The sequence below is a fragment of the Papio anubis genome, chromosome 19, assembly GCF_008728515.1.
Source record: "Papio anubis isolate 15944 chromosome 19, Panubis1.0, whole genome shotgun sequence".
Lineage (NCBI taxonomy): Eukaryota > Metazoa > Chordata > Mammalia > Primates > Cercopithecidae > Papio > Papio anubis.
Window position 1 is genome coordinate 84,615 of NC_044994.1, and position 25,492 is coordinate 110,106.

Below are 25,492 nucleotides of genomic sequence, written 5' to 3' on the forward strand. Positions count from 1 at the left end.
CAATCTTGGTAACTGGAAACATTAATTGCTGTGGTAGTAAATTCTCAAAAGAAAGCCCCCAAATTCCAAAATTCTATGCTGCCACTTAAAATGTTCTAACCAGCTCCTGAATTGTGGCATGTTAATGATTATTTCAAAATGCAATAAATTGCTAAAATTTCAGCCAAGCAACTTCCATGAACATCTGAAATTGAGTTCTAAACTTTTAACTTGAACAATACATATTGAACACTTACATTCAACTGTAGAGACCATTAAATCTGGAAAAATGCTGTATCACAAAACCATAGAAATGAACATACTATGAAAATGCTCTCTGACCAGTTCTACAACTGCAATAAATTGAATACTGTAGACGCACACAGGACAAATCTCAGCACTGAGGAAAGAGTTTAGTTGCTTTAACAAGTCATATTATATTTGTATGAGCTAAGATCATAGAGGCAAATGGAATTCTTAGAACATTACCTAAAAATAGATTTTTAAAGACAGAGGTCCCAATTCATTCTTATATACACATGCAAAAGTTCATCTGTCACAGACAGCAAATGCTGAATTTCTGCACTGCAGTTTCTGGCAGCATCCTGCACATTTAGAATTAAAATCAACAGACAGAGAAATGTCAAATATATCGAGATGAGTTGTTCACATCCGTGCAGGGCAGAACATGGCCCTCTGGGACTACTGCCTGTGCTCACTGCTGTTTCTCAAAGGCAAACACCAAGTAAATACCTAAAAAGGAAATAAATAAGAGTTTAGTTTCTCATATGATTACAATAAATAAAACAATCTGTCTTGTTCATAATTTGGGGAAAATTCTTAGGCTCTCAAGCAGCTTCTGAAGAGGAAAATCCCCGTAAATTCTAAGAGTTCCTCTATTATTTGAATCATTTTTAGGCAGACATGGGATGGTATTTGTTTACTTTAAAACAATTATCTACTTACTATAATACTCAGTGATACAGGAACCCATGGGAAAACCAGTTCAACAGCTCTAAAAATCAGTTTAAGGTAAGAAAAATCAAAGTATAACTAAACTAAAAGTATAACAAATTAAAATTATAAATTAAATTTTAAATTAAAAGTATAACAAAGAAAACTAGAATTAAAATATTAAAGCTATTTTATAAAAGTAGAATTAAAGGAACATACATGTTAACAATTCACCCAATGACTGTGTTGTAGGGCCTTGTGAAGAAAGTGCGCCTAAAGCTCTCTGACAATTAATACTTACAGACACTATTTCTATTTCTGCATGTACTGGCCCCAAGAGCTCTCTCCCTGAAATAAGGTTTCCTGCTTCGACTCAAAAGACAGCTACATGAATTTACGATTCCTTGTTCTGAATCAAGTTGAAACCTATTAAAGGCATACTTAACTTTATGTAGCTTCACAGACTGGTTTTTTTTTTTTTTTTTTTTTTTTTTTACAAATTGTAGGTCTGTGGCAATACCACGCCAAGCAAGTCTACTGGCACCATTTTTCCAGCAGCACATGCTTGCTTCAGGTTTTTATATCACATTATGGTAATTCTTGCATCATTTCCAGCTTTTCCATTATTATCTGTCATGACGATCTGTAATCAGTGATCTTTGCTGTTATTATAATTGTTTTGGTGTGCCACAAACTTTACAGAAGTGCCTTTGTAAGATGGAGAACTCCGAAATGTCATGAGTGCTCTGACTGCTCCACTAATTAGCTGTTCCCCCATCTCTCACCCTCCCTCTCCTCGGCCTCTCTGTTTTGGAGATCCAACAATATTGAAACAAGGCCAGTTAATAACCCTACGATGGTCTCTACATGTTCCAGTGAAACGAACACTTGCACATCTCTCACTTTAAATCAGAAGCTAGAAATGATTAAGCTTAGTGAAGAAGGCATGTCAAAAGCTAAAATAGGCAAAAAGCTAGGCTTGAAATCAGCTGTTATGAATGCAAAGGAAAAGTTCTTAAAATAAAAGTCTACTCCAATAAACACACTGGAATAACAAAGCAAACAGCCTTACTGCTGATTTTCAGAAAAAGTCTGAGTGGTGTGCAAAGAAGGTCAACCAGTCACAACATTCCCTTTATCCAAAGCCTAATTCAGAGGCCCTAACTCGCTTCAATTCTACGAAGGATGAGAGAGGTGAGGAAACTGCACAAGAAAAGTCTGAAACTAGAAGTTGGTTCAGGAGGTTGAAGGAAAGCAGCCACCTTCATAATGTAAAAGTACAAGATGATGCAGCAAGTGCTGATGTAGAAGCTGCAGCAAGTTATGCAGAAGATCTGGCTAAGATCGCTGATGAAGGTGGCTACATTAACTACGCTAAGATCACTGATGAAGGTGGCTACATTAACTAAGCTAAGATCACTATGAACGTGGCTACATTAACTACGCTAAGATCACTATGAAGGTGGCTACATTAACTACGCAAGATCTTCAGTGGAGACGAGACAGCTTCTATTAGAAGATGCCATTGAGGACTTTCATAGCGAGAGAGAGGTCAACACCTGGTTTCAAAGCTTCAAAAGACAGGGTGACTCTCCTGTCAGAGGCTAGTGCTGCTGGCGACTTTAAGGTGAAGCCAATGCTCATTTATCCTTCCAAAAATCCTGAGGCCCTTCAGAATTATGTAGAATCTGCTCTGCTCATGCTCTATAAATGGAACAAAGCCTGGATGACAGCCTATCTGTTCACGGTTTACTGAGTATTTTAAGCCCACTGTTGAGACCTACTGCTCAGAAAAAGAAAATTCTTTTAAAAATATTACTACTCATTGGCAATGTACCTGGTCACCCAGGAGGTCTGATGAAGATGTACAAGGAGATTAATGTTATTTTCATGCCTGCTGATACAACATCCATTCTGCAGCCCATGATCAAGGGGTGATTTTCATTTTTAAGTCTTCTTATTTAAGAAATACATTTTGGGCCGGGCGCGGTGGCTCACGCCTGTAATCCCAGCACTTTGGGAGGCCGAGGCGGGCGGATCACAAGGTCAGGAGATCAAGACCATGGTGAAACCCCGTCTCTACTAAAAATAGAAAAAATTAGCCGGGCGCAGTGGCGGGAGCCTGTAGTCCCAGCTACTCAGGAGGCTGAGGCAGGAGAATGGCGTGAACCCGGGAGGCGGAGCTTGCAGTGAGCCGAGATTGTGCCACTGCACTCCAGCCTGGGTGACAGAGCAAGACTCCGTCTCAAAAAAAAAAAAAAAAAAAAAACATTTTGTAAGGCTATAGCTGCCATAGATAGCGATTCCTCTGATGGATCTGGATGAAGTAAATTTAAAACCTGATGGAAAGGATTCACCATTCCAGATATTTTTTTTTTTTTTTTTTGAGACAGAGTCTTGCTCTGTCACCCAGGCTGGCGTGCAGTGGCCAGATCTCAGCTCACTGCAAGCTCCGCCTCCCGGGTTTATGCCATTCTCCTGCCTCAGCCTCCCGAGTAGCTGGGACTACAGGCGCCCGCCACCTCGCCCGGCTAGTTTTCTGTATTTTTTAGTAGAGACAGGGTTTCACCGTGTTAGCCAGGGTGGTCTCGATCTCCTGACCTCGTGATCCGCCCGCCTCGGCCTCCCAAAGTGCTGGGATTACAGGCTTGAGCCACCGCGCCAGGCCATTCTAGATATCATTAAGAATGTTCATGCTTCATGGGATGAGGTCAAAATAACAACATGAACAGGAGTTTAGAAGAACTGGATTCCAATCCTCATGCATGACTTCAAGGGGTTCAACACATCAGTGGAGGAAGTAGCTGTAGATGGGATGGCAACAGCAAGAGAACTAGAATTATAAATGGAGCCGGCAGATGTGACTGAATTGCTCCAATCTTATGATCAAACTTGAACAAATGAGGAGTTGCTTCTTATGGATGAGCTTGAGATAGAATCTGCTTCTGGTAAACACCCTGGGAACATTGTTGAAATGACAACAGAGGATTTAGAATATTAACATTACAAAATCTTAGTTGATAAAGCACCAGTAGAGGTTTCAGAGGAGTGACTCCAATTTAGAAATAAGTTCTACAGTGGGTAAAATGCTATGAAGCAGCATTGCATGCTACTGAGAAATCTTCTGTGAAAGACGGTCAATCAATGAGGCAAACTTCACTGTCTTAACTGCCACAGCCACACCAATCTTCAGCAACCACCATCCACTGAGAGTATTTCTGTCATCGAGGAAAGACCCTCCCTTCACCAGCAGAAAAGAGTTGGATTCACTGAAGGTTCAGATGATCTTTAGCATTTTTTACCAATGAAGCATTTTTAAATTAAGGTACGTATACTGTTTTCAAACACTACTGCACACTTAACAGACCACAGTACAGTGTAAACATAACTTTTATATGCACTGGGAGATCAAAAAATCTGAGTGACTTGCTTTACTGTGGTGGTCTACAACTAACAAGGTATGCCTGTATATCTTCTAATAAAATACCAATAGATTTTAGGGCAAGAAAATACCTGAAAAGGTGACAAATCCTGAAAACATCACAAGGATGTTCGGAGCACGTGCTAGGATACTCAACCGTGAGCCAAGATCAAGTCCATCTAAGCTGGAGGCCTCACTCCTTGAGATGACTTCCGAAGGGAGGGTAGATGAACACAGCTAACTGCCTGATGGCCTCCCAAGACTCCAGCTTCTTGCTCTTCCAACCCAACTTGTACAGGAATACCATGGCAGTTTTTCCAAAATACTACTTTGGTCCTGCTACTATCTGCTCCTTATTTACCGGTTTCCAATTTCCTTTAGTTGAAATGAAATGTGGCTAGCAGCACAGTGATAGGACAGAAAGCAGGCAGGTGTTCATCAAGTCTGCTGCTCCTGCCAGAAGGTAAGGAGAAACGCAGTCCCCAGCACTTGTAGCACATCAGTGTGCACAGCACGTCAGCACTCACAGCTGGCTACTATCACTCATGCTGTCCCCCACTCTGTGTGGCCTTTGTGCAGTCCAGCCTTGCCAAATCCCACCTCCCACAGGCCCATACCAATTGCAAACAACCCCTCAGTGCTGTTCTCTCCTCATTTAGGGTCATCTGAAACCACTAACATGCTAGAGTCTGATTTTCAATACATAGTAACTTTCTTTCTAACTCGAAACTCCTAAAAAGTTCCACTTACTGTATAAAATGCCTTCTATGCAGGCATTTCAATTGGGATTTAAAAAATCAAATCGTGAACCACCTCCACTTCCAGAAACCAATCAACAGCGATTCTCTCCTTTCTCGTTTAAAGCCATCTTCTAGAGGAGCAGCAGCTCTGATGGTAGCTCAATGATCAGACCAGCAGAAGTCTAAAATACAGCTTGGGCCTTTTAGACTCGTGATGGCATGCAAGATACGCTCAACCCACGAAGCCCTCTAGCTTAGAACAGTGCAATTCATCGAAGGGCCAAACAATCCCGCGGTGCTACACTCTAGGTGCAATTTGGCCACTGCTCTCTTCACATGTCCAGCCCATCTCTTCCAATTGTCTGGGGCCATCTAATTTTTCATTTGTACATGATGACTGAAGTTCAGACAAATAGGCAATATAAAAATACAGTTCTAAGCCACAGCCAGTAGCACCATCATGATGACTCGTGATCAAAATTTACACCCTACTTTGGGACTAGCAGGATGTCTAAGACAGGTAACCAGTCTCCACTGAGGGAAAAAGTAATAAAATCCATAGTTTATGCACACGCTCACTAGTGTGTCAAACACGATCGCATGTGTATAACACCCTCCAGTCCCAGTTCTAGTAATAGTACCAATGTTCAGAGACACATAGCCTCAAAATACTGGTCTTGTTTACTCCTTTGCTTTTCTTCTCTATCCAACTCAGGAAGTCTTACTAAATTTTCCTTCTGCCAGGCTTCCACGAAACCACGGTTAAGATGACAGATCACTTAGGTAAGCTAATCACAGGTGAGCTCTGTCATCTTAGCAGTTTAGTTTTCTCATCTGTGAAAGGAGATATAATACTCATAAAGTCATTGTGAGGATTTGAGTTACAACATGTTAGTATAAGGATTAAAGTTACACGCACCTGCACATGTTCAACACTCAGTAATATCAATATTATTATTACCTCCCAGATTTAATTAGTTTTCATTAAGCTCTCCTTCACCTTTGTTCCCCACTATAGTAACATTAGCACTTAAAAGTCTGCCTAGTAGTATATTTATTTGTGTCTGTTACTTCCATTACAGTGTAGATTTATAGAAGGTAGAGATTTAACATCTTTATTTTACTTTACCTTTCACAGAACTTCATGTAAATCAATAATGTTTATCAAATGGATTGTCCTTAATGACCACTTGTGCCTCAACATCATCAACCACCATGTAAGGGGATTCCTGCGGTAACAGTGAGGCTCTGCGACCCGACTTCCTCACACCCACCGCTGAAGAACCACCAGCCTTCAGAGATTTGCTGTGCTTCTGGCTTCTCTTCTGAACACAGGAACTTCACTTCAGAGTATCTCTGCACCACGTTTGCCCCCTATCGTGCACACCTGTAACGCGTCCTGCTCACGGATGTTTCACTGAATGTTCTAGTATTATTACGCCTTCACGGTCACATCAGAGTGGCCAAATAAAAAGAAAAAGGCATGCAAGTATTCTATAAGCCAAAAATTCCACTAGAAATCTGAGGTAAACACTTCAAAAAGAGATGGCTACTTAGTAACAAATAGGCAATGAGATTGTTTACACGTGCTCACAAAAGTTTACGCTGAGGAAGACCCTACATACAGTGTATCTTCTCTTGGCACTACACAGTTGTGCAAGAAACCAAGATTAGACATATATAGAGATATAGGTATTTGTGTGTGCGTGTAAACACAAACACAACCTAAAATGTGTCAGAAAAACTCAAAGTTTTCAGATTTTATTTTGAGACAGTCTCACTGTGTCGCCCAGACTGGAGTGCAGTGGTGTGATCACAGCTCACTGCACCCTTGAGGATCAAGCAGTCCTCCCACCTCAGCGTCCTGAGTAGCTGGACCACAGGCACAGGCCACTACACCTGGCTAATTTTTTTGTATTTTTGGTAGAGACAAGCATTCGCCATGTTGCCCAGACTGGTCTCAACTCCTGGGCTCGAGGAATCTGGCTGTCTCGGCATCCCAAAATACTGACTTCTGGTGTGAGCCACAGCACCCAGCCTTTCTGCAGGTTTTAATGATCACTTTGAAACAGGAACTTTGACATTATCAGTTAATCTATGCTGATCATATACTCACTTGTAGCTTCCCATTCTGATTTACTTAAGGTTCCCTAAAATTACAAAAGAGAAAAAGAAAATTTTAGATTCAATATGGAAGTAAACATATGCTTATTTCTAAATAACCAGCACAGATGTCCAAAAGACCCTAACTTCATTGTAAATACACATTCAATTCACTCCTATAATGTGATTTGAGCATATAAAAGAAATCAGTGAGATTAACTTTGAAAGCCATCTTCTCACACTTTTACCCTCCTGCCAAATTCTCTAACTTGCAAATTCTCAAAGACTGAATGTATGTGAAGAGGGAATAGTGTGTGAGTGTGTGTGTGTGTGTGTGTAACTGGAAAATGCATCTATCTAATATTCTTAATCTGGAAAATGAAAAAACAAAAAAGGCCTATCTTGAAACAATAAACAGCACTGGTGGAAAAAATACAATTTTCGTGTTTTTTTCAAAGGAATAACAAAATAAAGTATATATTACACAAAGGAAATAAATTACATTTATGTAGCTATCAAAATATTAAAGATATGTGTTGCTTTGCATACACCATTAACTATAATAACAAGATCTAGTGGCAGTTCTAGTGATGTCATTTTTCCAGACATGATAAATGAAAATAATATTCTAAGATATTGGCAAAAATGTGCTATGAAAATATCTGTAGTTTCCACTGATGACAAAGCCATAGTAGCAGCTAATATCACTGTGGTACTATTGTAGTAATTATTTTTAAAAACTTTTACACAGAAATTAGTGTAAGTTAAGATGTAATTTTTTCCCATTTAAATTCCTGGACCCCTGAATTCTATGTATGAAATGCTGTGATTCATTGGTGCCTACATTAGCAGGGAACTTGCACACCAAGCCTGTAATGTTTTCACTATCTTCACTGCCTTAGATATAGCACTCCATCTCAGTCCATTGAATTGAATTTTATTCCATATTCTGTGGTTATAACAAGTCAACATCGCTTAGGGGAAACAACTGATTTGTAAGTCAATGAGCCCAAGTATTGTAAGCAAGTGAAATAATTTCCTATGTCTCCATATAAGGCACGTTCTTTTTCTCATTCTCTATAAAATACTTTCAAAAATTAAAACTTACCAAAGGTAACTTTACTTGACTGTTCTTCATGTACTTGGCTGCATGTTCATAGTCATCCACCCTCTCAGAGACAAGTTTAGAACTCTCATTTGCAGGATATGGCTGGGGAAACAAATGAAAGTCCTAGTTACAATAACACATTGAAATTTAAAATTCAGAATTAAACACGCTAAATCACTGAAATAACATAATTAGAATAATCCATAAGTACTACTGCAGGAATACAAACTACACATACTTTTGAAATATGAAAAAAAATAAAGGAAGAATCCTCTCTTAAACCAATTTTTTAAAAAAAATTATACTTTAAGTTCTAGGTTACATGTGTAAAACGCGCAGGTTTGTTACATAGGTATAGATGCGCCATGTTGGTTTGCTGCACCCATCAACTCATCATTTACATTAGGTATTTCTCCTAACGCTATCCCTCCCCTAGGCCCCCACCCCATGACAGGCCCCAGTGTGTGATGTTCCCTGCCCTGTGCCCATGTGATCTCATTGTTTGACTCCTACCTATAAGTGAGAACATGTGTTTGGTTTTTTGTCCTTGTGTTAGTTTGCTGAGAATGATGGTTTCCAGCTTCATCCACGTCCCTGCAAAGGACATGAACTCATCCTTTTTTATGGCTGCATAGTATTCCACGGTGTGTATGTGCCACATTTTCTTAATCCAGTCTATCACTGATGGACATCTGGGTTGGTTCCATGTCTCTGCTATTGTGAATAGTGCCACAATAAACATATGTGTGCATGTGTGTTTATAGTAGCATGATTTATAATCTTCTGGGTATATAACCAGTAATGGGATCACTGGGTCAAATGGTATTTCTAGTTCTAGATCCTTGAGGAACTGCCACACTGTCTTCCACAATGGTTGAACTAGTTTACACTCCCACCAACACTGTAAAAGCATTCCTATTTCTCCACATCCTCTCCAGCACCTGTTGCTTCCTGAATTTTTAACGATCACCATTCTAACTGGCGTGAAATGGTATCTCATTGTGGTTTTGATTTGCATTTCTCTGATGACCAGTGAAGATGAGCATTTTTTCATGTGTCCGTTGGCTGCATAAATGTCTTCTTTTGAGAAGTGTCTGTTCATATCCTTTCTCCACTTTTTGATTTTTTTTTTCTTGTAAATTTGTTTAAGTTCTTTGTAGATTCTGGATATTTAGCCCTTTGTCAGATGGGTAGATGGCAAAAATATTCTCCCATTCTGTAGGGTGCCTCTTCACTTTGATGATAGTTTCTTTTGCTGTGCAGAAGCACATCTAATTTAGTTTAATTAGACCCCATTTGTCTTTTGGCTTCTGTTGCCCAGGCTGGAGTGCAGTGGTGCAGTGGCGTGAACTCAGCTCGCTGCGAGCTCCACCTCCCGGGTTCACGCCATTCTCCTACCTCAGCCTCCCGAGTAGCTGGGACTGCAGGCGCCCGCGATCACACCTGGCTAATTTTTTTTTTGTATTTTTTAGTAGAGACGGAGTTTCACCATGTTAGCCAGGATGGTCTCAATCTCTTGACCTCATGATCCGCTCGCCTTGGCCTCCCAAAGTGCTGGGATTACAGGCGTGAGCCACCGCGCCCAGCCTGCTTTTGCTGTTTTAGTCATGAAGTCTTTGCCCATGCCTATGTCCTGAATGGTATTGCCTAGGATTTTTTCTAGGGTTGATATGGTTTTAGGTCTTACATGTAAATCTTTAATCCATCTTGAGTTAATTTTTGTATAAGGTGTAAAGAAGGGATCCAGTTTCAGCTTTCTACATATGGCTAGCCAGTTTTCCCACACCATTTATTAAATAGGGAATCCTTTCCCCATTGCTTGTTTTTATCAGGTTTATCAAAGAAGATCAGATGTAAACCAGCAATTTTTTTTTTTTTTTTTTTTTGAGACAGAGTCTTGCTCTGTCCCCTAGGCTGTATTGCAGTGGCAGGATCTCCACTCACTGTAACCTTGGCCTCTCGAGCTCAAGTGATCCTCTACCTCAGCCTCCTGGGTAGCTGGGACTACACGCACAAGCCACCATGCTGGCTAATGTAAAAAAAATTTTTTGTAGGGACAAGGTCTCAGTATGTTGCCCAGGCTTCTGTTAAATTCCTGGTCTCAAAGAATTCTCCTACCTCAGTCTCCCGAAGTGCTGAGATCACAGGTGTGAACCAATACATCCAGTCTTACGGTCAACTTTTATCACAATCTTAGGATATTCACAGCTGGAAGAAGCTACATAATTTAATCACCATCAAGAACCATTTAGCAGCAAACACTTGCAACTTCTCTATTGTTAGCCAAAGGCTTTGTATATATAAATACAGAGCTTAAAGATGTCATAAAAAGAGCTAAATATTAAAATGATGGCGATTTAATAGCCATGAAAAGCATAAATAGCAATTACAAATAATACAAATAAAAAAGTCAAGTCAACAGAGAACCCTGTTTAATAATCTAGCCTCCAAATTACAGACATTTCCCACATTTACATAAGACTATGGAAACGGGTCAGAAAAACATGCTGTGTTTTTAAGGGTATGCTGGCCAAATGTTTATCCAAATTACTTCAAGTGCTATTTTTAATCCATTTTAAGTGATATCCCTTTATAGTATCTGAATTTTGCCTTTTAATAGATGTGAATCAGGCCTGGCTGGGTGGCTCATGCTGTAACTCCAGCACTTTGGGAGGCCGAGGCAGGCAGATCCCGCCCAGGCGAGGTTAAGAAGAGACTAGCCTGGTTGCTTATATCAACATCCTGTCTCTACATAAAATGCAAAAGTAGCCAGAGTGTAGTGGCACATGCCTGCTAGTCCCAGCTACTCCCAGAGGCAGGTTGCCTTCCTGGAAGTATCCTGCTGAGGCCGGGAGTTAGAGGCAGAGGTGGAGTGGGAGTGGTGAGTATTGTTTGTGGGAGATTCTGAGTGTGCCAAGATGGTGCCAGTGCACTCCAGCTTGGATGACAGAGCGAGACTCTGTCTCCCCCACTCCCCTACCAAAAAACAAACCAGATACATGTAAATCAAAACACAATAAATTACATAAAACATTTAATAGAACCATCTACTCTACAAAGTTTATATTTTTTAATAATTCATTTATAATTCTTTGTCTTACAGCAACAAACCAGCTAGAAAGGAAGCACTGTAAACTTACAACTCCCTAATAAACTTTTAAGAAAGGATCTATGAACATCTGCTGTGCAGCCTTCTTTGTCTCTTTTTTAAATAAACATCCTGTGGCAAGTTCAGGCATTAGAAATTAACCCATTTATCTGCTGTTTTAAAAGTATTCGGCTATTTAGGACTGCTGTATCATTAGCATAAGCCACTTTACTTTGTATCACATCCCAGCACAGGGCTGTAAGAAAGAACACAGACTATCAATCAGGTTTTTGGAACTTTAATTCTACATGTTGTAGTTTTACCATATCACAAAGCCTCAGAACTTCATTTCTAAACGCCTGCCAAACTATCTTGTTGTACACTTGTTCTTTAACTTATCCTCCATGTGATTATCTGCTTATCACTGGACACCCAGTTTCTCTTCTCTACCGATCATTTTGAAAGACCAACCAATACCTTTTGATTATAAATGCAAAACATAGATTTATTTTTTAAAATTTGTTTTTTGAGACGGTTTCGTTTATCCACCCAGGCTAAAATTCTGTGTGATCCACCCACTACCTCCACTCCCGGGTTCCATTAATTCTCCTGCCATCCAGCCTCCCGAGTAGCTGGATTCCATTACCACCACATCTAAGCTAATTTCTTTTTTTTTGAGAATGAGTCCTAAGCTCCGCCAGGCTGGAGTGCAGTGGCGGATCTCAGCTCACTGCTTCCACCTCCTGGGTTCGCCATTCTCCTGCCCCTCAGCCTCCCGAGGAGGTAGCTTTCTGGGACTACAGGCACCCGCCACCTTGCCCGACTAAGGATTTTTGTATTTTTTTTAGTAGAATGAGGAGTTCCACCGTGTGTTGGGATAGATCTCGATCTCCTGACCTTGCTTGATCCTTCATATCTCGGCCTCCCCAGTGCTGGGATTACGGAAGCCCAGGCCACGCGCCCGGCTGAATTTTGTATTTTTAGTAGGATGGTGCACCATGTGGCCCGGGCTGCTCTGGCTCCACGTGACGCCAGGGTGATCTGCCCGCCTCGGCTTCCCAAAGTGCTGGGGTCACAGGCATGAGCCGCCGCGCTGGGCCCAAAACTTATTAAAACATATATATCTTAGTGTCTCCTCTAAAAGCAGTTACTTTTCCACAAGTGTCCCTAGAATATTTTGCTGGTGGAAAAAAAAGAAAACAGGTGTCAGGACCTAGAGTTGCACGGCCTACATCTTTTCATTCTTTCTTCTCTCTGTTCCAATGCTCCAGGACAGCAGAAAAGTTGTACTGGTTCTAGTGCTGCACCCAGATGAAAGCTGGATGCTTCAGGAAAAGACTTTTTGTGGCAAATATCAAGACACAGATCCATTTAAACCTCTGACCTGGTCAAAAGCAGTGGCCTCTGACTGCTCTTTCCACCTCTGGTCTGATCTCAAAGTCCCTCCAAACCGTCCCCCATTATGCCACCCAAGTAGCGTCCTAACTCTTATCTGGGCATGTCCTTTCCTGCTCCCAGTCCTTTACACGCCCACCAGAGTGACTTGGTCAAGAAGTAGGAAAACCAAAGGACATTTCTTTTTTTTTTTTTTTTTTTTTTTTTGAGACGGAGTCTGGCTCTGTCGCCCAGGCTGGAGTGCAGTGGCCGGATCTCAGCTCACTGCAAGCTCCGCCCCCCGGGTTTACGCCATTCTCCTGCCTCAGCCTCCCGAGTAGCTGGGACTACAGGCGCCCGCCGCCTCGCCCGGCTAGTTTTTTGTATTTTTTAGTAGAGACGGGGTTTCACCGTGTTCGCCAGGATGGTCTTGATCTCCTGACCTCGTGATCCACCCGTCTCGGCCTCCCAAAGTGCTGGGATTACAGGCTTGAGCCACCGCGCCCGGCCCAAAGGACATTTCAAACTACATGCTATTACTGCTTCTGTCCGCAGACAGCCATGGTAACAGGTCATATCCCCAAGTGCAGTACTGGGAGAGACGGAAGACTACTGAAGAACTGTGAAAGCCATTAGTACTAGTTCCTCAAACATCCCCTGTGCACTCAGGTTTCTCTGCCTGTCCTCTACCAGTCTTCTTCCTTCCCAAAAGGCCCTTATATATACTCACTGCACTTGGAATGCTTCTTCAATACTTCAGTCCAGTTCCCATCATGGACTGCATAATTCACTGAAATAACATGCCATAAAATTCTTGTTATCCCATACCCTACTATACCTAAATGCATTTTGACATAAATTACACAAGTGAATTCATCACCCATATGCTAAGAGAAAAGCTAAATAATTGACCACTGTCACGCAAAGCACCATCAAATAAAGGCGATATGCTAAAGGTATGCTGTGTATGTGGGACAGGGGGACTTATCCACACATGGTTTGCTAGTTTTCTCCTCTTCCTCAAGACAAACAAAACAAGCCTCCCTTCCTAATATAAAGCCAGTAAAAACATTCTTAGACCTAAAGTATAGGAAATACAACTAATGAGGAATATAACATTTTACTGATTATGTCTCTTCAAAGACAATTTAGAATTTATAGAAAGTTTTCCCACTCCAGCATTTGTAGGGTGGCTGGAGTGCAGGTGCAGCAGCCCCTCAGCATTGTGGGAATTGGCTGGAGTGCAGGTGCAACCTCAACATTGTGGGAGTGGCTGGGTGCAGGTGCAACCTCAACATTGTGGGAGTGGCTGGGTGCAGGTGCAACTTCAACAGGAGACTTTTGTTTGAGTATCATCTAAAAACTGAAGACCATCGAAAGGTTAGTATGGCCTTGAGCAAGTCATTGATCCTCTGAGCCTCAGGCTGCCTACTAAAAAAAAGTGAAAAGTGGCCAGGTGCAGTGGTTCACACCTGTAATCCCAGTACTTTGGGAGGCCAAGGTGGGAAGATCGCTTGATGAGGTCAGGAGTTTGAGACCAGCCTGAGCAACACGGCAAAACCTCATCAGTACAAAAAGTTTAAAACTGAGCCAGGTGTGGTGACACAAGCTTGTAGTCAGTTACTCAGGAGGCTGAGGTGGGAGGATCACCTTCCAGAGGGTGAAGGCCTCAGTGAGCTGTGATTGCATCACTGCACTCCAGCCTGGGCAACGGTGTGAGATCCTGTCATTAAAAAAAAAAAAAAAAAAAAAGAATAGGAAAAATAAAGGAAAAGTTAACGTTCTGCCTACTTCATGGAGGTAATTAGAGCACGCTTAAAGTACCTAAACTGCATCAACTCTCTAAAGAAGTTTAATGTCCACTTGATGAATATAATTCTACTGATCAATAATAAAAATGCTCACTAAATATTTTAGGTCTGTCCAACCAGACATTGTCTGATAAGGAGAAAAAGGAAAAACAATCAATGGCTATGTGCTTGAAGCTTATACAGATACCTTCATTGCTGCATTAGGTCAGGAGAGGTCTCAGCAACAACACAGTCTAAAAGACTGGAGCCTGCTAAAGAATTACCACACAACAAAATTACGTACAGTGTGAGCTCCTCTGGACACTGGCCAGGAAGGTTCTAAATTACTGTTGTAACCAAAAGGCATTGTTGTAAAGAACGGGTTCTCAACCTGGGGCAATTCCGCCCACGAGGGGACATTTGGCCATGTCTGGAGAGTTTTCTGGTGATCATAACTGGGGACAAGAGTGTTACTGGAAGGCATCTAGTGGGCAGAAGCCAAGAATGCTACTGAATATCCTACAATGCACAGCATCCCACAGCAAGGAAATATCCAGAAGAAAATGTCAACAGTCCTGAGGTTGAGAAATCCTATTTTAAAGCAGTACTATCTAGAAAACAGAATTTGGTAACAGCAGTATTCGTTCTTTCATCAAGCATTTACTGAGCATTCACCACGCAGTTTCTGTATCAAGCTCTGTCCTAAGTGCTGAAGAGCGTAATACATGTAACTACTTCATGATCAGATGGCCTTGCAAGGATGTCAACAACAGCCGAACAAGTTCACCATGACTGGAATTTTTACATCTTCTCTAAATACTCACCTCCAAGGCCTGCATTCGTTTTAACAGCATTTTATTTTCATTGTTCTTAATCTTTTCTTCGTAGAATTCCAGAAATGTTTTTTTGTAGACTAGTTTCATATTGTATTTCTTTGCCATTCTGTCCAAAAAAAGACACTTAATGAAAAAGCTTCTGCATGTTTATAATTTCTCAACTTACTTTTGCACAGCAGTGACATCTTCCGGACTTAACTAAAGAAGCTACCATTTCCTCGATAAATTCACAATACAGTAATACAAAATGAAGCAAGAGTAACATATCACACCTAAAAGAAACATGCATTCGAAATCGCAGGGGGTTTCAGAGAGCTCTACTGGTATGACACATAGGTCAGGAAGCAAATGGTCAGCTGTGGAAGGAAGCTGTGGAGCTGTGAGATGGGGAAGAAGTAGTGTAGGAAACTCTTTTCTACTGATTCCATTCTACTTTACTTGATCTCTCACAGCTGCACTGAACACAGCCGCCGACTTTTCTTAAAGATTCACTTTCATCTCTTGACTTCTCTGGCAAGATACACTATTAATTTTCCCCTACATCGTGGACTCTGCTTCTTCAAAGGTTTTTTTTTCCTTTTTACTTGCAGGTTTCTGTTTTTTACCCAACTTCTAAACTTCAAGGTTCTGAAGAGTACAGTCCACAGTCCCACTCACTTCCACCCCACAGCTATCGGTAGTTCAGCTCTCTCTCATCACTCATGGATTCTACCGCTTATTAGAAATCTTCACCTGCATGTGTCACTGGCACTCTCTAACTTCCCATATCTAAGGCTGAACATCACTACTCTTTTTCTGCCAATCTGAGCCACTTCACTAAATCCATCTAGTGATCCATGCCATCTCCCCCTTTTGCCCGCTGTGCTCAATATACATCACTAAGTCCTTTCTATTTTACCTAGAAAACATCAATTTCAAATAGGTCAGCTTCTTACCTCCTGCATTTGGCACCATCCTGCTGCTTCAGTCGCCATCACCACTCACTGGTACCAGTCCATAAACTCACTTTGCTTGTCCCCTGCTTCCATTCTTACTCTCCCTCAATGAATTTTCCAATCGCAACCAGATTAAGCTTCAGAAATGCGGACCTGAGTCATGTCTCTACCCTCCTTAACACCCTCCACGGGGCTCCAGTGCACGCAGGACACAGAACATGGTCTCTAAGACATGCATCTGTAAAGGAATGCTGCCTCGTTTTGGGACACCCCCACTATCGGTCACGATGGGCCTTCTTTCAACATCCTGGACTAGCCTAGCCTTCCCACTGCAGGGCCCTCACACACACTGTCCTCGTGTCAGGAGCATTCTTCCCTCCAGTCCTCAGCTGCCCACCTACTCTTCCATCCTTTAGATCCTGACTCAAACATTGCTTCTTTACAGGTATCCTCCTTAAATCTTCTATTATATTAGGTCCCTCCATTAGACTCTCAGGTGTTTTTTTTCCTCACTGCATTTGCCAAGTTTATAATTACATATCTGTAGACAACAAGAGGGAGCCTGGAGATGACTTCAGGCAGCAGGTAAAGGAAGAGTGGAAGGAAGTGGGGAAACCCTGAAAGTTAGGTTGCAGAGCTCGTGTACAGGGTGGCATTTGAGGGGACAGGACAAGGGCAAACACCAGGGGCCACCGAGGTTTCTATGTAAGAGGTTCACATAAGGCAGGATTCTGTTACTTCAATGCATCCTCCTTGGAAAGGCAACATGAGCAAAATTAAATCTTTTATTCCAGCCCATTCTCTTTGTAAATCTCTAAAATAAACCTTTAGAAATGAAACCAAGTTTCACACCTAAAAAATCTCATGATTCCAAGAATTGAGGCCCAATTTGAGTAAGTTTTGCCACATAAAAAGCTTCTGTTCAGTTTCTTAATGAAATGGCAAAAAGGCATCTCAAAACCCCTACACATTTTCAGATTCTATTTCATCCAATACTGTTTCAATAAATAATCTTTTAAAAAATTAGATATTAAAGTGATGACTTAGGTTTACCATCATTAGGCAATTCAAGTAAAAAAAAAAAAAAAAAAAACAAAGACCTCTAGGTCTTGTTCAGCATTTAAAACGAATCTTTTGTTTTATACTGTTAACTAAAACCTCAAGCTAACATATTAAACATTCTCAACAACATGCCACAATTAAGTTCTTTTTTAATAAAGTTGAAGAGCAGTAACATTTCCCCCAAGTTTATTAGTTTTAAAAATTAAAAAGCAAAATGCAATTGATATTTTTAAATTTTGTAATGGTTTATATTTATAAAATTATGCATAGTATTTTCCTCATGTTCAGTCACAATGCTACTTGGCTTTCTTATATTATTGAATAAGCTATTACAGAACTCCTGAAAATACTGTAACCCTAATTTTAGACTGAGTTACAATTAAAATCATCACCAAGCAAAAGTAAACAGACAATATACCTCTTCTTTTTCTCAGTTAATATTCAAAACAAAAGATTTTTGTTTCGAAAAAGTAGAAAATCAAGTTCAATCAATCATGACATGGCCTACGTTTAAGCTGACTTTTATACTCTCCCCACCAGGGAAACTCTGGAAACCAAGGTGTATCACCAGGCCTTGAAGCCTTACCTGGTAAGGCCCAGTTACCCCCAGCTTTTCCTGTGTCTACAGTTTGCCAGGACTCCTAGGAATTCAGGCACAGGGGAGAATACATTCCTGAATCAGGATTTTAACATCGACACTGCCTGTGAGACATAGGCAATTTCAAAGCTGTAGTGAAATGCAAACAACTTTTAATACTCATCTCTGTCAACAGGAAGATCTTTGATTTATGAAGACTCATTGTTTATCATCAAAGCGACCAACAGTCACTAAAAAAAAAACTTTCGCTATTTGCAGTGTCAGGCGTTTTGTGCCACAAGCTGAAGGCAACTGGTTCCCCTTTTCACCTACAGGATTAAAAACTTCCAGGAATGAGAAAAAACTAAGTTAGGCTGTATGAGACCTATGGCAATAATCCCCCAGATTTGAGGCTAGTCTTTTGTTTTTTTAAAAAACAAAACAAAACAAAAACCAAAACAAAACAAAACAAAAAAACAAGATTATACTTTTTCTTTGGCCCCCATTTAAAATAAAGAGTAAAAGAAATACTGCTTTTTCCCCCTTTTCTTTCCCTGAAGACAAAAAGAAAAGAGTGAACAGATTAATGACTTCTTACTCATTTAGCAATGGAAAATAGACCAAGAATTCAGGAACATCCACAACACCTTCCAGGTTGAAGTCATATTTGCAGCCAAATAAAGGATAATCTCCTTTCTTCTGAAATTTCACAGTATATATTTCATTTCCAAATGATTCTGTTTCCGAAGCTTCAAGGCGTCTTCTGTCAAGGTTATCCCCCAACCAAAATAAAAAGAATAAAATTGTGATTAATGTAGACTTACTTTGATCAGATTTTGCATGTGAAGAACTACATGATGCACACTTGATTAGCTTTTTAATTAGATATGGGCTTTTTTTTTTTTAAGTGACAAGGTCTTAATCTGTCACTCAGGCTGGAGTGCGGTGGTGTGATGACAGTTCACTACAGCCACCAGCTCCTGGGCTCAAGTGATCCTCCTGCCTCAGCCTCCTGAGTAAGGACTACAGGGGTGTGCCACCATGCTGGCTAATTTGTAAATTTTTCGTAAAGACAAGGTCTCACTTTGTTGACCAGGCTGGTCTCAAACTCCTGGCCTCAAGCAATCCTCCTGCCTTGGCCTCCCAAAGTGCTAGGATTATAGACATGAGCCACTGCACCCTCCTGATCTCAGTTACTTTTAAGAAGCAATATACTAAAACATCATCAACAGTCACACCAATAAAATTAAGCTGGAAATAGGAATCACTCTCATGAGCGCTGGTTCAGTCTCCGTGACTGTCTGTCTGACCTGCAGTTTGTCTATCACTATAACTTCAGTCTCTAACTTACACATAAAGATGAACTTTTAAAAGTTCATCTGTAAATTTGTCTATTGAATTTAAATTCTGAATGCCTACTCAAATATCTTATGAGTGTGTTCAATACTTATAAGATTAAAATAGCATATTTTAATAAAATTGACCTCTGGTAAACATTTGCTACTTAATACTGAATATTTTATAAACCACAATATATTTAAAAGTACTTACATCAATTCAAAGCTATTGGGAGTAGTACCAATAAAATAGCCCCCAGGGCTAAGTCTCTCACACGCATTTCTCAGCATCATGTCAGCCTGTTCATAGGACTCAAATGAGTAATGACAGACAAACTGACAACTGCAGATGTCAAAGCACATTTGTGGGTCACGAAATTTTTCAATCAGAAGTTCCTGAAACAAATTAAAATGAGTTAAGATTTTGAGGTAACTACAACACAGGTTAAAAACCTTTTAGTAAATTAACTTCTAGAATGTAAGGTTCTTCCTTTCCCTCACAATCTTCAACCTATGCTTTCCCTTGTACAATAAAGGACACACAGAAATCATGCACGTATTCTAGTTTAACAGAATAATCTGATTCCCATTTTCACAGTATTTAAAAACTGAGGAATTCTGAAATCATGTTTAAAATATATTAGTCAATTACGACATTTGAAGTTGATTCTTTCATCACTTTACTTGACAGCTAAAATAAAATGACATTCAACAATAACTTGGGTTAAAAAACAACATCTGGTGTTTGGCATTTTAAAAAAAATGCAAAAATGTTTTGAAGGTATTACAACTTTCTGGCAGTACACTCCCACTTATCTTTTTCACTTTCAAATTTCTTTTTTTTGTTTTTTTGGGTTTTTTTTGTTTGTTTGAGACGGAGTCTCACTCTGTCGCCCAGGCTGGAGTGCAGTGGCCGGATCTCAGCTCACTGCAAGCTCCACCTCCCGGGTTTACGCCATTCTCCTGCCTCAGCCTCCCGAGTAGCTGGGACTACAGGCGCCCGCCACCTCGCCCGGCTAGTTTTTTTGTATTTTTTAGTAGAGACGGGGTTTCACCGTGTTTGCCAGGATGGTCTCGATCTCCTGACCTCGTGATCCGCCCGTCTCAGCCCCCCAAAGTGCTGGGATTACAGGCTTGAGCCACCGCGCCCGGCCCACTTTCAAATTTCAAACAAAATGTGTATGATTAAAGGTATCTACAACATTCAACGAGCTAATAAGTCAACGAAGAACAAAAAGTTCATGGTGAGACCTTCACCCCTGAAGCAGTTCTTTATAAGAAATTCAGAAACAGGTGGAACGTAGGAAAAAACCAAACAGGCTCTGATATGTTGGGAAACTAATAAATTATAAGGTGAACAAGACATAGTACAAGTTCAGTTCTATTTCAAAGTACTGGAAAATAAATGACGTCCACACAGAAAAGCAACAGCTAATTTTAACTCGAATTGTTAAAAGCAAAAAATTACACGTGTTCAGTGAGTCATTTAAGGGAATTTATCACAACAGAATTTCCAGTCGAAAGTGAAAATGTCTGTCCCAAGGTTTTTAAAGTTTCAAAACATATTTTAAAAAATGAGTGGCCAGTCACCATGGCTCAGGTCTGTAATCACAGCACCATGGGAGGTGGGCGGATCACCTGAGTTCAGGAGTTTGAGGCCAGCCTGGGCAACATGGCGAAACTCCCTCTCTATAAAATATACAAAAATTAGCTGGGTGTGGTGGCAAGTGCCTGTAGTCCCAGCTACTCAGGTGGCAGGAGAATTGTTTGAGCCTGGGAGGTGGAGGTTTCAGTGAGCTGAGATTGCGCCACTGCGCTCCAGCCTGGGCGACAGAGTGAGACCCTGTCTCAAAAAAAGAGAATAAAATTTTTTTAAAAAGTAAAAATTGAGTTGATTTTTAAAACAAATTATTTACCCAAACTCAAAATGAAAGAAACTGTACCTTTGAGCAGTCAGCAGTTATAAATTCTGCACTGAAAATATATTCACTATCGCGACGATTTTTCATGTCCTCATACCGCTGCTGACACTGTTTGATAGAAACATCAGCAATATCTGGAAAGATGGAAGGGTATTAGCAAGCATCAAGACAGAATGCCAGAAATTGAGACACTGATCTCGACTGATAAAACTCTGGCATAAAAGTCAGCTTTAGTACCAGTGAAAAGGTTTTATTTCTTTTAAAATAAAATTAAAAAAAGGGCTTTATTCTGACGCAAATACCCTATCAGTTTTCAAGAGGAACTAAAAGCGTCTCAATAGGTATGGATGCTAAAAAAGTTCTATCATGATTTTTAAATGCTTATTCAAAGTAAAAAGGAGAAAGTTTTATTCCAATCTGAATTATAAAACCTAACACTATCAATAAGCCCAGTTTTGGAAATACCAAGGGCATATTTTTATAATAAAATGTTATCTGCCCTTTTCTTCCTTTTTGAGACAGAGTCTTGCTGTACTGCCCAGGCTGGGGTGCAGTGGTGCGATCTTCACTCACTGCAACCTCTGCCTCCAGGGTTCAAGTGATTCTCATACCTCAGCCTCCCGACTCGCTAGATTACAGGTGTGCGCCACCATGCTCAACTAATTTTTTTGTATTTTTGGTAGAGGATGGGGTTTCACCACGTTGGCCAGGCTAGCCTTTAACTTCTGGCCTCAAGTGATCCACCCTCGTTTGCCTCCCAAAGTGCTGGGGATTATAGGCATGAGCCACTGTGCCTGGCCTGCCCTTTTCCCTGTTTAAAGATTCACACTGATGATGCAAAGGCAATGGTAGGTAAAACGCTGGGATCTTATCACAGATACAAAGTAGCAACACTAGGTAGTACCGGCAGCACTTCGTGTATTCTTCACCACTATACAATACAAAGGGGGAAAAAACCAGTTTCATTTAAGAACGCCCTTGAAAAAATACTGAAAATTAATGATATTAAACCTGGGCTTTTGAATACACACTTTAAAAAATGTTGTGTGATGAAATGGGAAGTAAGAAAACATTTCTGCTACCTAACAAGGTCTGATGGTCATCTTCAAGGACAGTACCCTGAGTTTTGAGCTGTACTGGCCACTTTTTTTCTGAGAAAGTCATTTTGACTTGAATCACTGACAAACCATGGTTACGCAGACTTGCGTAACTGGCACACATTTTCCTGAAAATGAACAAAGTGAACCTGTCACTTAAAGTTCCCCCACCCCGGGCCGCAAACCAGTACAGGTCCATGGCCTGCTGGGAACCAGGCCGCACAGCAGGAGGTGAGTGGCAGGCGAGCTAGGCTGCACACTCCTTACAAGAATCTAACACCTGATGATCTGAGGTAGAATTCCATCCCCCGCTTGTGTGGAAAAACCGACTTCCATGAAACTGGCCCTTGGTGCCAAAAAGGTTACGGACCGCTGATTTAAAGGGAAACAATGGACAGCGTATTTGTTGCCAAAAATAAAATTGACTTTCAAATAAGAATTACAATCCTGAAAAACTTGTATTGATCACTGTGGGCGGGACTTCTTCCCAATACTTTTGTGATTGGCAGTGATACTAAACACGTGATTTTTTGATTCTCAACAATTAGATCTGCATAACTTTAGTGAACAATATTTTCCAAATACTATAAAATTATGCAGGAAGTGCAAGACAGACCAATGGATTTTAATGTTACACAGTATAAAAAGTTCATCAGTAAGGTTTCAGATTCCATATTGTAACTACTCTTTAAGAAACTACCACTTATTGAGTTTTGATGTAGTAACAAAGATGAATATCTACAATTATCAAAAAAGGCTATTAAACTACTCCTTTATTTTACAACTACATATCAACCAAAATAAAATCACAACATATTGGACGCAGAAACAGGTGTGAGAATCCAGCTGTCTCCTGTAATTCCAAACTCTAAAGGGATTTGCAAAAATGTAAAAGCCAGCCTTCTTACTTTTATTTTAATGAACTAAAAAATATTTTCAAATTTCTCAGCTTTAATTTCTAATATAGTAAATATCAACAGCTACTTACCATAATTACATACAAAAAAGCTTTCTGGGGTCCTCAATAATTTTTAAGTGTACAGGGCTCATAAAACCAAAAATTTGAGAACTGCTAATTTGGGCAGTACTTCTGCAGTGGGGGTATGTATCTCTTTTAACTCACCACATCAGAAAGATGCTGACGTCTGCTCGTCCCACTTCAGTGTTTAGACTAACCACTGGGCTAAGGTGACTGATTGATTGATTCATTGCATTACTATCGACTTTTCCCTTAATGGCTTCGGTAGTAAAAAAAAATTATTGCCTAGATCTATTATTTCATAAAGAATGAAAAAATAATTTTCTAATTCTATCATTCCTCTTCGATTTATCTGATTAAAAAAAAAAAAGAATTGCCCTTTTCAACCATCTGATTACAAATGTTTGATTCCCTCTCCTTAATTTATAAGTTTCAGAATAGTAAGTTTCTTAGCAACCTCCAAGGGTGAACAATGTTTTTTTCTGATTTGATGTGTCCAACTGCTATTTTTTTTTAATGTTAAAATTGTCCTATTTTTGCCAATGGAAACCTTTTCAAGTCTGCCCTTTAGACATGACTCCAACCATCTTTGATAGCTTCCTTTCTTTTGGGAAGGAAACGTTATCCCAGGTTTATTTAACCTTACTATAAAATAAAACTATCAGGAAAGTCTTGTAACTAATTTTTTTTGTTGTTGTTGTTTAGAGATGGAGTCTTACTCTGTCACTCAGGCTGGTGTGCAGTGGCGCGATCTCGTCTTACTGTAACCTTCACCTCCTGGGTACAAGCGATTCTCCTGCCTCAGCTTCCTGAGTAGCTGGGATTACAGGTGTGCACCACCATGCCCAGCTAATTTTTTGTATTTTTGGTAGAGACAGGGTTTCACAATGTTGGCCAGGCTGGTCTCAAACTCCTGACCTCAAGTGATTCACCCACCCCTGCCTTCCAAAGTGTTGGGATTACAGGCGTTAGCTACTGCGTCAGGCCGTAACTAATTAAAAAAAAAAAAACAAAAAACAACTCATCTCATGCACAGTCCCAGATATCTTGTAATCAGAGATAATCCTTCTTATTTTCCATTTACCTGACTACAAATTATTCTTTCTCATATCATTATTTATCTTACCAGTACAAACTAGCTTGTTAATTCTTCCTTTTTTCCATTTGAGCAAATCTCCACCTTTACCACATCCCAGGTCCAAAACAGTGATATCACGTTTTTTCTTCTGTCGTACCTTTTCCAAAAATTCTCCTAAGAGACAGAAATCAGTCACAATAAACTACCTCTTCTTCAATTTTACTGAAGTATAAACCGTTACCTCTAATAACCTACTATCTTTTGCCCAATATGTAACATAAACGATTACACATCCATTTATGTAATTTGTAACTTTTGATAAGTAACTAAAAATATGACTAAGAGTTGATTAATCTGATCCTCTGTCATTAAAGAGTATGTGTCTGGTGTTTTGGAAAATTAAGGCAGCATTTTGAATGTTACTTTCAAAAATGAATTTTAAATAGCAGATATGTAAAATTCTAATTAAGACAACACAACACTTGTTCAGGATAAGAGAAAAAGTTAAGTAAGGATGAGAAAAACTAATTATTCATAATTTATTTTGTAGCTTTCTCTAGGTGTTTAACAGCAGACACATAAGTAAACCAAAGTTGTTATGGAATGATAAAAGAGCTTGATTACGAAAGATGTCAGGCTTACCACCAAGAGAAATATAAAAACTAGAAAAACAAAAAAAAATGCACTATGTCTTTTAGTTTTAGTATCATCAGAATTTGGTAGACCCCAGTCTACTAAATGACATTAACAGCCAACAGATAAAATCAGTAGGCCTCCAAACATCAATAGGCAAATTGTTCAAACATCAATTAAAGGCATATTAATACTCGCAGGCAAGTTAAGTATTCAACAGTTCTAAAACCTGATATAACACTGAATCCTAGACACATTCTCCTTGTCTTATCACTGAGTTGAACGCTTTCAAGCTCAAGCGTGTATTATTTTGATGGCTAAAATATCCTGTACAAGCACTTTCACCTTCTGCAGGAACTTAAAGTAACTTCAACAGAAGCACAAGTGTTCCATAAAATTTAACTTTCCGCCATGAATCTTAATAGCATAAAAATACTGAAAGAGTGAAAAACAATTATAAAATCTCTGCATTTATCTAC

General features: G+C 40.0%; 1 protein-coding gene across 10 annotated transcripts in view; it reads right to left on the reverse strand.

Annotated features, from left to right (window-relative positions):
* Positions 1-391: 391 nt before the first annotated feature.
* Positions 392-25,492, reverse strand: part of RNMT (RNA guanine-7 methyltransferase) — a 37,292-nt gene continuing 12,191 nt past the window's right edge. For 4 of the 10 annotated variants that reach the window (XM_031658653.1, XM_031658656.1, XM_031658655.1 and 1 more), the window contains 8 exons: positions 24,429-24,554; positions 21,248-21,360; positions 19,519-19,700; positions 18,566-18,730; positions 15,382-15,499; positions 8,306-8,428; positions 7,211-7,244; positions 392-732 (listed from right to left, as the gene is read on the reverse strand). In XM_031658653.1, the coding sequence (XP_031514513.1) occupies positions 695-732; positions 7,211-7,244; positions 8,306-8,428; positions 15,382-15,499; positions 18,566-18,730; positions 19,519-19,700; positions 21,248-21,360; positions 24,429-24,554 (899 nt within the window). In that variant the 3' untranslated portion in view covers positions 392-694. Of the gene's footprint in view, positions 733-7,210; positions 7,245-8,301; positions 8,429-10,423; positions 10,524-13,437; positions 13,558-15,381; positions 15,500-15,970; positions 18,312-18,565; positions 18,731-19,518; positions 19,701-21,247; positions 21,361-24,428; positions 24,555-25,492 lie in introns of those variants that run through there. The other 6 variants (XM_031658657.1, XM_031658658.1, XR_004179990.1 and 3 more) reach the window with 5 other exon arrangements.